This window comes from Prunus avium, chromosome 6 (genome assembly GCF_965620075.1).
Source record: "Prunus avium chromosome 6, drPruAviu1.hap1.1, whole genome shotgun sequence".
Classification (NCBI taxonomy): Eukaryota; Viridiplantae; Streptophyta; class Magnoliopsida; order Rosales; family Rosaceae; genus Prunus; species Prunus avium.
Genome location: NC_142289.1, coordinates 12227093 through 12238604, shown reverse-complemented (window position 1 = coordinate 12238604; position 11512 = coordinate 12227093). Strand labels below are relative to the sequence as shown.

The 11512-nt window shown below is 39.0% G+C and overlaps 1 protein-coding gene across 1 annotated transcript; it reads right to left on the bottom strand.

The window, feature by feature from the left end:
* Window positions 1-8106: 8106 nt before the first annotated feature.
* SNRK2.7 (SNF1-related protein kinase 2.7) lies at window positions 8107-11077 on the bottom strand. Its single transcript, XM_088254372.1, has 9 exons — window positions 10729-11077; window positions 10514-10588; window positions 10066-10167; window positions 9858-9911; window positions 9655-9747; window positions 9443-9535; window positions 9207-9311; window positions 9007-9105; window positions 8107-8674 (listed from the first exon to the last, which is right to left on the bottom strand). Exons 1-9 carry the CDS (start codon window positions 10846-10848, stop codon window positions 8396-8398), a joined length of 1020 nt encoding a protein of 339 aa, XP_088110498.1. The 5' UTR covers window positions 10849-11077; the 3' UTR covers window positions 8107-8395.
* Between the last annotated feature and the right edge of the window lie 435 nt (window positions 11078-11512).

Below are 11512 nucleotides of genomic sequence, written 5' to 3'. Positions count from 1 at the left end.
GGCAAGAGCATACAAATTATCACAATGCAGGAGAGGAGGGGCTGCAAGAAATAGATGCATATCCTTAAGAATCTGTCGTATCCACGAAACCTCAGATGCAGAATGAGCCAAAGCCTTATACCCGGCTTATGTAGAACTTTTTGAAACAGAAGTTTGCTTTAGATGACCGTTATCAGGAGGAGAAGGAGAACTCATAGGGAGTATCACTTGTAATTGTGCATCTGTAAGGACAAGCAACATAGTGGAAGGGCAAGGAGGAGTAGCAAATGAAGTAGAATCCTGCAGAGATGTATGTAAAGATGGTGGTATAGATGACCTAAGTGGGATATTAGCAGAAGCTGTGGGTGGAGCAGGGGCTGAAGGTAAAATGACTGGAAGAAGCAAGGGAGAACTAGGCACTGGAGAAGAACTTGAGGTATGGGTTGAGTGCATTAGCTTAAAAGGAAACACAGTCTCATCATGAACAACATGCCTAGACAAAAATAATCTCCCTGAATCTCTGTTATAGCAAATAACTCCCTTATAACCATTAGCATATCCAAGAAATATGCATTGACAAGTCCTAGGCTGCAACTTGTTATCATTATAAGGTCTAAGATATGGAAACACAGCATACCCGAAAACCCGTAGGGACTGTAACTCAGGTGGGTTCTGAAACAATTTTTGATAAGGTGAGCAAAATCCCAAAGTCCTAGAAGGCATTCGATTGATCAAAAAACTAGCATGCAGACAGGCATGTGACCAAAACTGAAGAGGTAAAGCTGCTACAGTTAGTAAGGTAACAGAAGTCTCAATTATATGCCTATTTTTCCTTTCCACTAACCCATTTTGTTGGGGAGTGTAAGGACAAGATGCCTGATGCAATATCCCTTTAGATGTCAAAAACTATTTAAACAAATGACTTTGATATTCTCCTCCCCCATCAATTTGCAAAATCTTAATAGAAGCAGAAAATTGGGTAGAAATAAAGGCATGAAACTTGACAAAAGTAGAGTAAACATCTGATTTATTGATAAGAGGAAACATCCAGATAAATCTGGTACAATCATCAACAAACAGGACAAAATATCTATAACCCTCAATGGATACAACTAGAGATGGACCCCAAATATCACTATGAACTTTATGAAAGGGATGTACTACTCTGTCAGAATTTACAGGAAAAGGAAGCCTAGACATTTTACCACCTAAGCAAGCTGAGCAAATGGATGAAGAATCGGGAGAACATACTATTTGAGAAAAGTGCAACATCTTCACTAGTACTTCATTAGTAGGATGGCCTAGGCGTTGATTCCACGTGATGCGGTTTATTTTCTGACCAAGAAAGGCTGTGGGGGAAGAAACATAAGTGAATGGTAGATATTTAGGAAAATGATAAAGGCCTTTGCTACTCCTTCCCTTGAGAAGAACTGCCCTTGTTGCCTTGTCGTGCACACAAAAACCAACATCATCAAAGGTAACCATGCAGTTATTATCTTGACAGAGCTTGTAGACAGAAAGCAAATAAGTTGATAGTTGTGGAACATGCAGAACATTAGGTAATAATAAAGACTGAGAAGAAGTGATAGGAAGATTGGCATGGCTAATATGTTGAACATGCAAACCTTCCCCGTTACCAACAATTATCTTGTCATCTTGATCATATGGAGTAGCAGTCTTAAGCACAGATAAATTTGGTGTCATGTGATGAGTTGCTCCTGTGTCTGCAATCCAATTGTCTTGAGACTCAAACCCTTGTGCGTGAGCAGTCATAGCCTGGTTCTAACTCTTCTGGTTTCAAGCAACCATGGAGTACATTACGTGTAGCCAAGTTATGTTAAAGATATATTACGTGTAGCCAAGTTGTCTTAAGCTGGTGTGCCAGCTGTCAATGTGTTACGTGAGTTGTTATTAGTCTAAAGCCTCGGTCGATCGCTGTGCCTCTTAACGTGATTTCTTGCTCTTTTCGCTTGCTGTTCTCAGGTCTCTAATTCTTTCTCTCAGTTCTTGGTTCACTGTTTATCTTTAAGAATGGTGAATTTGTGTCTCCTTGAAGTGATTTTTCGACATTTGGTGACAGTGATATGAAATTTGTTGCTTATTCTTCGATTTCTCTTGATTCTTGGTGATTGATCTCTAGTGAATTTTGTTGATTTCATGGCACGAAGCCTTCTTTCTTTGGATTTTCTGTGATTTGTTGGCACGAAGCCTTGTGTAACGCATTCTTGTTCAGGCACGAAGCCTTGTAGTGATTTCTTGCATCGATTGTGTTTGATTTTGGGTCGGTGTGTTTTTCTGTGAATTCTTCTTTGAATCTGGTCATGACGGTGAATTCGCCCAAAATTGAGGGTTTGCTGGGGATGCTTACCATTCGCTTGAATGATGATAATTTCGTAAAGTGGTCCTTTCAATTTCAATCAGTTTTGCAAGGTTATGATCTTTTTGACCACTTTGATGGCTCCTTTGTTTGTCCACCGAAGTTTGTCATTGATATTGAGCTCGGTGTCACTACTGAGGTCACTGATGCTTATAAGAGTTGGATTCTGCTAAAACATAGAGAATATTGAGAGTAGAGAGTGGAAAGTGTAGAGAGAATGAGAGTTGTAGAATATTTTCTGATTTTCACTTATGTTTCATTACTTACAATCAACACATATATATACAAGTAATCAAGCCCACAATGTTAGGCAAGCCCCCAAAGTTAGGCAACTTGGAATTCCCAAGGTCAAGCCTACAAACATTGTAGGCTACCAAACATTGTAGGCTACCAACCTAGTCAAGCCTCCAAACATTGTAGGCTACCAAACATTAATTGACTACATAATTAACACATTAATTGACTACATAATTAACACTCCCCCTCAAGTTGGTGCATAGATATCACCAATGCCCAACTTGCCAAGAGAGTTGTGAAAAGCTATAACAAGAGACTTCCCTCATTAACATGTTTGCATCGAGCTTCTTCTTAATAAAATGTCGATCCACTTCAACATGCCCCCTCACGTGGGACCACTACATGGTGGGCCACACGTGGAGCAAAGGCCACATCGAAGTTAATCATTTCGGTCTGTCGGTGGCAACACCAAATCCAAGTGCAGCCAGTTGGTCGGTAGATCACATAAACCATGCGAACAAGGCAAAGGCAAAACAAAGAACACAGAAACCCTGTGAACACGGCAAAGGACACAGAAACCCTGTGAACACGGCAAAGGTAAGGTAAAGGACACAGAAACCCTGTGAACACGGCAAAGGTAAGGTGAAAATAAACCCTAAAGATAGGGTAAGGCACGACAAAGGCAAAGGCAAAGGCAACCAAACCCTAAAAAATAGGATAAGGCAAGGTAAGGCAAAGCATGGTAAAGTGTGGCAAGGTAAAGCCAAACCCTAAAAAATAGGGTAAGGCAAGGCAAAGAAAGTCACGAGCAAAGGCAAAGTCAATGGGCGTGACCACAACGGAAACACACTAGCAAAGGCATGAGCAACAATATTGGCACCATAACAGGCAGGGGCAACAATACTGGCTCCAACAAGAGCAGTACAAGGCACTGGCACCAGCAAGGGCAAGGCAGGGCAAAGAACTATGGCAGCAGCAACAACAGAGACAACTTCTCTGGCAGCAGCAACAGCAGAGACAACTTCTCTTCACTCCCCCTCTCCCCCTGAAGAGAAGGGGTCGATGGAGCCATATGATTAGTGGCACTGGTACCAGTGAGAGAAATCTAATACACTAGCACCAGCAAGAGCAATATAACTATCCCCAGCAACACTGTCCCCAACAAGAGTCATAACAGGTAGGAGCAACAACACTGTTAACAGCAAAGGGACACAAAAGGCAGCAGGTAGGAGCAACAACACTATTAACAGCAAAGGGACACAAAAGGCAGCAGCTGGCACTAGCAAAGGATATAGTAGGCAGCAACAACAATACTAGCAGCGTCACAAATACTTCCATTATTGCAGACACAACTTCTCTTCACTCCTCCTCTCCCCCTGAAGAGAAGGGGTTGTCAGAACCATAAGAGCAGTGGCACTTGAGAAACAGAAGCTGACTGAAGCTCAGATGTAGAAGAATCAGTCATGGCAGATAGGTAACTGAATTGCAGGCAGCGGAATAGATGAGCAGCAGTGTCACTCCCCCTCAAATCCGACGACGTATGAGAGTCGAGATTTGGAGAAAGCAACACCGGTAATGACAATAAAGTTGCAGCACCCAAATAAAGTTGCATCTATCTCCCCCTCAAATCTGACACCGGTAGAGGGTCGAGATTTGGAAGAAGAGAAAATGAAATAATAGTAAAGAGACTCAAACATGCCAATCTCGTGGTAGAAACAAATGCAAGGAAAGGTGGAATGGAGATGGGCATCCGACAACTGGAGAAAAGGAATAAAAGATGGAAAAGAGTCTGCAACCCAAAAAGAAAGAAGGATTAAAAATGAATGAAGGTGGATGACGTGTATGCACACATAGAGAGAAAGGGATGAATATTGTATAGATAGGGTAGGTGACGTGGACAAGTGTAAGAGGTGTTGAAACGGAAGAGGCATATGGTGCAAAACAAGTCCAATAAAATAAAGGGAAAAGGAAGCCAAGTGATTGGCGTGAAAGAGAAGAGGTAGCAAAGAAAAGATTTTCATATATATATATATATATATATATGGGTAGACAGAAAACTTTGATACCCACCAAAACATTAGGCACAAATGTGGTGTGCATGAGAACGAAGAGATGAGGAGAAAACACCCGTGGGTAACACAGAGAAAAGTGAAAGGCAACAAGGGAGAAGAAATATATCAGACAAAAATGGGATGGAAATAGAGTGGAAGAAATAATTTAAGGAAATAAAGGGGAATAAAGTAAGAAGTATGTGATAGGTGGTGAGAAAAGAAACCATAAATAAGAAAACACAAGATGTTGGCGTGAGAGAGAGAAATAGTCAAATTGGAAAGGGAAAAAAAAAGGTAGACAAGATAGAAATAAGACAAGAAAATAAAACACCCTTGGGCCTACAAGTTGGCAAAAGCAAATAAAATCAATAAAGAAAAGAAGAGCAAATAAGGAAGAGAAATCCCAATGAGAGAAACTCAAACACAGAGAAGAGCTTATACGAGAGCTAAACAATGAGAGGGGTTGGAAAGAGAGAGTTGAAAGGAGAGCTCGTTAGAGAGCAAAGAGATGATGCAAACACCAGAGTGGCTGTGCAAAGGGAACATCGGCAGTAGTGTAGCTGGGCAGGACAGAGACAAGGCCGAGTAGGAAAAGGCTCAGCGAGCGGTGACGAGGCTCGCGGAGGAAAGGAAATGGCTCGGTGAGCGATGACGAGGCTCACGGAGGAAAGAGATCATGGTGATCAAGAGACGTACTGCCCATAGGAAACAAATTAGGCCATCGTGGCCAAGGGACTTATTGCCCATACAAATAAAGAGAGGAAATTTAACAGAAACAAGAGAATTTACAGCAACATGAAAAAAACGCCAACGACTCTCAATTTGATAGAGGATCTTAAGGATTAGCCATAGGCTCTGATACCATGCTAAAACATAGAGAATATTGAGAGTAGAGAGTGGAAAGTGTAGAGAGAATGAGAGTTGTAGAATATTTTCTGATTTTCACTTATGTTTCATTACTTACAATCAACACATATATATACAAGTAATCAAGCCCACAATGTTAGGCAAGCCCCCAAAGTTAGGCAACTTGGAATTCCCAAGGTCAAGCCTACAAACATTGTAGGCTACCAAACATTGTAGGCTACCAACCTAGTCAAGCCTCCAAACATTGTAGGCTACCAAACATTAATTGACTACATAATTAACACATTAATTGACTACATAATTAACACTCCCCCTCAAGTTGGTGCATAGATATCACCAATGCCCAACTTGCCAAGAGAGTTGTGAAAAGCTATAACAAGAGACTTCCCTCATTAACATGTTTGCATCGAGCTTCTTCTTAATAAAATGTCGATCCACTTCAACAGATTCATGGTCCCCAGTTTCGATCTTCTCCTCAGTCTGGCCGGTTCAAGTCACCTGGATATCATGGTTCTCGATTTTATTCCGACAAACCTGGCTCTGATACCATGATAACCAAGCAAGTAAGAACAGAGGAAACAAAGAAGAAACTGAAAGGTTCTGGAATTTCTTTATTGATTTTCTCCGTTAAACCTTACAATATTAGCTGGCTCAGTATTTATAGAGTTTAGCTTTTACCTGAAGGGAGCTTCTCCAATGCGAACTCCAAGATGCGAACTCCAATGCGAACTTGTGTTTTAACCGTTGGATGAAGAGCGAAAAGAAAGAAAATAAAGCACACAAGTCATCCAACGGTTAAAACACAAGTTCCAATGCCTCCAATGCGAACTCCAAGATGCGAACTCCAATGCGAACTTGTGTTTTAACCGTTGGATGAAGAGCGAAAAGAAAGAAAATAAAGCACACAAGTCATCCAACGGTTAAAACACAAGTTCGCATTGGAGTTCGCATCTTGGAATTCGCATTGGAGAAGCTCCCTTGAATACATGAGCTGTCAAATGACTTAGGCTCTAAACTAATAACAACTCACGTAACTAATTGACAGCTGGCACACCAGCTTAAGACAACTTGGCTACACGTTATTTATCTCTAACAATTGGGACCTATAAAAGCCACTGTTTGCATTTCAAAATCATTCATTAGAAAAGCAAATTAGAGAGAATTTGACAAGACAAAACCTCTTTTTTTTTTTTTTTTTTTTTGTGTATCTTTATGTTCGGCCCTTGTGCTTTATTTGTCGGTGATGAGCTACATTTAGTTTGGATTTCTACTTTTTGTAATGCTTCCCTCTCTTCATTTGTGTTTATTGATGTAGGCAAAGTTTAGCCTCACATTGTTTGTTTGCCTGTTTTAATTGCACAATGGTAGAAAAAGCTTGGTTCAGGGACAATTAGAGCTATTTTTCTCAACGACATATTGCAACAAAATCCTTCAAATTCGAGATAAAACTAAACTGAATTTCAGAAAAGATAAATTTTAGAGGGAAATTTCGGGAGAATGATTTGATTGAAGAATCAACAAAAACTCGTATGTGAACATGGCTCAGACCAAGTCACCTTAAGAGACTTGTTATTCACTAACCCAAAAGAAATTGAGCAAACAATTACATTATCTTGTTAGAGCATCTCCAACCGATATGTCAAAAGTGCCACATAGACATTTAATAGCTAGAAATAACATCTCACACATTCCAACCGATGTGTCAAAGCTGATGTGGAATGAAGGCTGAAGATTGAGATGTTATTTTTGACATCCCAAAAGCAAGATGTCAAATGAATATTTTATTATTTTTTCTTTTGTATTCTTTTTAATTAAAAATAAATCAACACTAAAATGTAATAAAATAATAATTTAATTTGACATATCAGGTGGAGTGTAAAGCTGTGTAAGATGTCAAATTGCCACATCAGCCATCAAATTTAAATTTGATGTTTGGTATTTGACAGATGCTCTTAGAAGACACTAAAACAAGTAATTTTTCAAAATAAAATACCACTCAACTCTGACCTATCCTTGATATTTTGAATTAAGTATTAGATTATCCAACAGCAGACATTTATTGTGGAGGTTGTGAACTTAAATAATTAAAAATAATATTAGTGCCAATTAATTAATTGTGCACCTTCTATGAGCATTCTCCGATTTGCACGAGCAACTAACCATTGGACTTGCAATGCTAAATATGAACATATGATGCTGTCCACTAAGAAGATATCACAAAGATTGATATTATATGTATCCTTTCTGTAGTCTTATTAATATTATATTTACATTATCGTCCTAATCTTTTGCAGTTATTTTTATTTTTATTTTATTTTTATGTGGAAAAAGAAAATTACAAGAGAAATCCTCTCGGGCACGGAGGCCCTAAAAGGTCAAAATAAAAGGAGTTTACAACAAACAAAAGAACTCCATTTCCCCACAGACGGGAAGGGTTGAGAGACATGACCTAAACTAGCTACCGAATCCGCCATAAAGATTGATACATATAATATCAATCTTTTGCAGTTAAATTGGATCAGGTTGATGGGATTATACTAATATTCAAAATGTGCAGTTTTGCGATTGAGAAAGATTTATCTTAATCAGGTAGGATTATAAAAAGAAGCTGAACATTATGAGAATTTTGCAAATTACAAATATGAGAAGCAACAGCCAATAAAAACCCTATAATGGAAATAACGCCACTTCACACACAGACTAAGACAGCAAGCTTCCAAGCAAAGGAAAATAACCATCACTCTTTAAAAGAGAGAGTTTGATTCCCCAACATCACACGAAAAAGAAGAAGAAAAAAAAAGCCTCATCTCCAACTGCTTTTTTGGAAATGCCATTTGGCCTGCAGCTGCAAAGTGCAAAGCTGTATGTGATATGAACTTGGCACTCACAATGCACAAACAAAATCACCACTTGTCTCTATGTCATCTATGTCGGCATCATCTATCTCATCAAGATCCATACTTCCCAGTAAAAGCCCACCAATTTTGGCACCGTTTGCAGCTTTCCGAGCTTCTTGAATTATTGCTAAAATCTCTTCAATGCTCTGGGATGATTGTTGTTCATGGTTTTGATTACTGCTTTGCAGGTTGTTTTCTTCCATGAATTCTACTGGTATATTTTTCAGAAACCAGGGGTGCTGCTTTATTTCTGGGATGGTTATTCTCTGCATCAAATTTAACGACTGAAAATCACTCACACGTACACATCGATAGCTACTGTCACCGAATCAAAATAAGGACTTAAAGTATAAACAGTCAAAAGACTCAAGAAAAAAAAAGAAGTATAAACACTCAAAAAAGTGAAAAATGGTTTTCGTTCTAGGCACGGTTGTCAGCTGTCTACATATATGGACGACTATTGTCAAAGAATCAAAATAAAGTGTAAAAGTATAAAAACTCAAAAAAGTGAAAAAGGGTTTTCTTTCTAAGCATGGACCATCAACGACTAGCAATCAGTCATGCGTGCAACGAGTGCTGTAACTATAAGGAATTATACCTTTTCGGGGTTAGCAACGAAAATTCGAGAAAGGAGATGTCTACATTCCATGGAAACACGTACATAGTCAGGAATGGAGTAGTGGACACTAAGAATCCGCTGAAATAAGGCATTAGCAAATTGTAGTGTTAGGCCACAACATTAAAAGGCATAGCAAGAGGCAAAACTAAAATGGTACAAATACCACAATGATACATAACCTGAAGTGTTTTTCTGAAGTTTCTCGGATCTTCTGGATCTTCAAAGGGATAAGCACCCACAAGCATCACATACAGAGTAACCCCACATGACCAAACATCCGCAATCTGAGATTCTCAGAGAATAAAAAAAGAGTGAAGACATGATGTTAGGTGACCAAACAGTTGGCCCCAAAATGACAAGGACAAGACCAAAAATGGAACATGAAAAACAGGCCAACAAAGATTAGTAAACTTACCTTCCCATCATACTCTTTTCTTGACAGGACCTCTGGTGCAATGTAGGCCGGTGTTCCAACAGTTGATTTGGGTTGGGAATGCAACACAGATGACTATAAGATGCAACAAAAAAGAAATTAAGTAATTGAAATTGAATTAACACACTGAAAAATGAAAACTGAAACAGTTATCAAACGGGCCTGAATGTACTGGAAATGGAGTAGTTAATTGCCTTGGAATAACCAAAATCGCAAATTTTGAGACGCGGTGCTGAGCTTCCATCTAGAAGTGTGTTCTCCAATTTAAGATCTCTGTGGCAAATTTGCTGCAATAGAAAACATACAAAATCAGTAAGGGATGGATGGAAGGTCAAGATTGGAGATATTTACAACAAAGAAAACTTTAATTATGATTTTGATAGGTTGAGGTTTTTACCATTGAATGGCAATAACTGACTCCTGAAATCAGCTGTTGAAAGAAATATCTTGCCTATAGATACCCATGTAAAGTATCAGGAAATCAAGGAAAAAGAACCCAAAACAGCTACTAAAATATCTAATCATTTATAGCTGAAGAAAGTATATATATATATATATATATAAGCTGGATATTCTTTTAGCATTGAATTTGTTCTAATTTTTACCTCGTCCTCACTGAATCTACCAGCAGTGCATATTCTTTCAAAAAGTTCTCCTCCAGCTGCATATTCCATGACAATGGCCAAGTCAGTTGGTGTTAACAAGACCTGCAAAAATTAACAGACATACAGTCAAATAAATAAGGAAAAAATCTCATCTGATTTCAAATATGCTAAACCCCTTGAAACTACTCATTGAAAACCAACTATATAAGCATCAATTTTTCACTGTAGCCAGCCCGGTTCCAATGCCAAGATAATGAAGGAAAAAGGTAGAGTCTTTAAAACAAGTGGAGATAGAAAAGCATGTTCTGTTATTAACAAAAAGTAGTGTCTGATTCTCTAAGAGTTCTTTCAAGTTGCAGACCACTAACGTAGCTTTGCAGAACCTTTTCTCATTGAGATACGAATAGAACTATTTCATTAAAGTTTGAGATCAAACTCAGAGCTATACCTCTTTAAATCTTATTATATTGGGATGCTTCAAGGACCTGTGGTTCATAATCTCCCTCTGTACATGCTCATCAATCTGTAAACACAGAAGAATGCTTCAAATTAGTCCCTCCATGAAAAAAAAATACCAAAACTCAGATGATGGGAAAAAAAAGAGAACCAAGAATCAAAATTTCATATGAATGAAAGAGAAAAAATGAAAGATGCATATGTTACCTTCAGCCCTCTTTCAATAAACTTCACAGCATAGAGCTCCCCACTCCATTTGTCCTTAACCAGTTTTGCAACCCCAAAATTCCCAGACCCAATATCCTTCAATATCTCATAGCGCTCCATTGCTATAGCAACAATCTCTCTCTCTCTCTCTCTCTCTCTCTCTCTCTAAATTGTGTATAAATTCTCTGCCCTTGTCTACTTGCTTGCGTGAAGCATCTTCATGGGTTTTTCAAGGCCTTTAATTCTGAATTGGCAGCAATGCAAAAAGATGTAAAGCTTATTGGTTAAGCTTTAGCTATATCCCCTCCTCCTATGCTCCAGTGGACTGTCTAAAAAGTCTTCGTCGAACATAAGAAACAAGAAGAGCAGCAATTCCACGTGCCCATTTTTGAGTGGTTACGATCTCCAGCAGACATGACCAAGTTGTGACCGACCACTATCTCTGTTGTCGTGCTCTCGAATGTGTTAGTTGGTTGTACCCGCCGTTGCAAGACTACGACGTGTCGTTTTGGAGATGCCATGGCAGCTGTTAGAGTATGCTTGGCGGGTAAATATTTTGGGTACTCTCAGCGAGTAAGAGAGCATTTATTTTGGGTGGAGGGAACAATTCCTTGGGTTTCCGAGGAGAGAGGATAAGTAACAGTAGCTAGGACCAAAAGATGACGTGGACGGTGGAGAGGGAGGACAGTGAGATATGTCGTGCAATTTGATGGTAGGCCCCACACATTTCTTTTTGGGATGTGGCCTGAATTTCATCATTCTTGGAATTTGAAACAACGCAAAC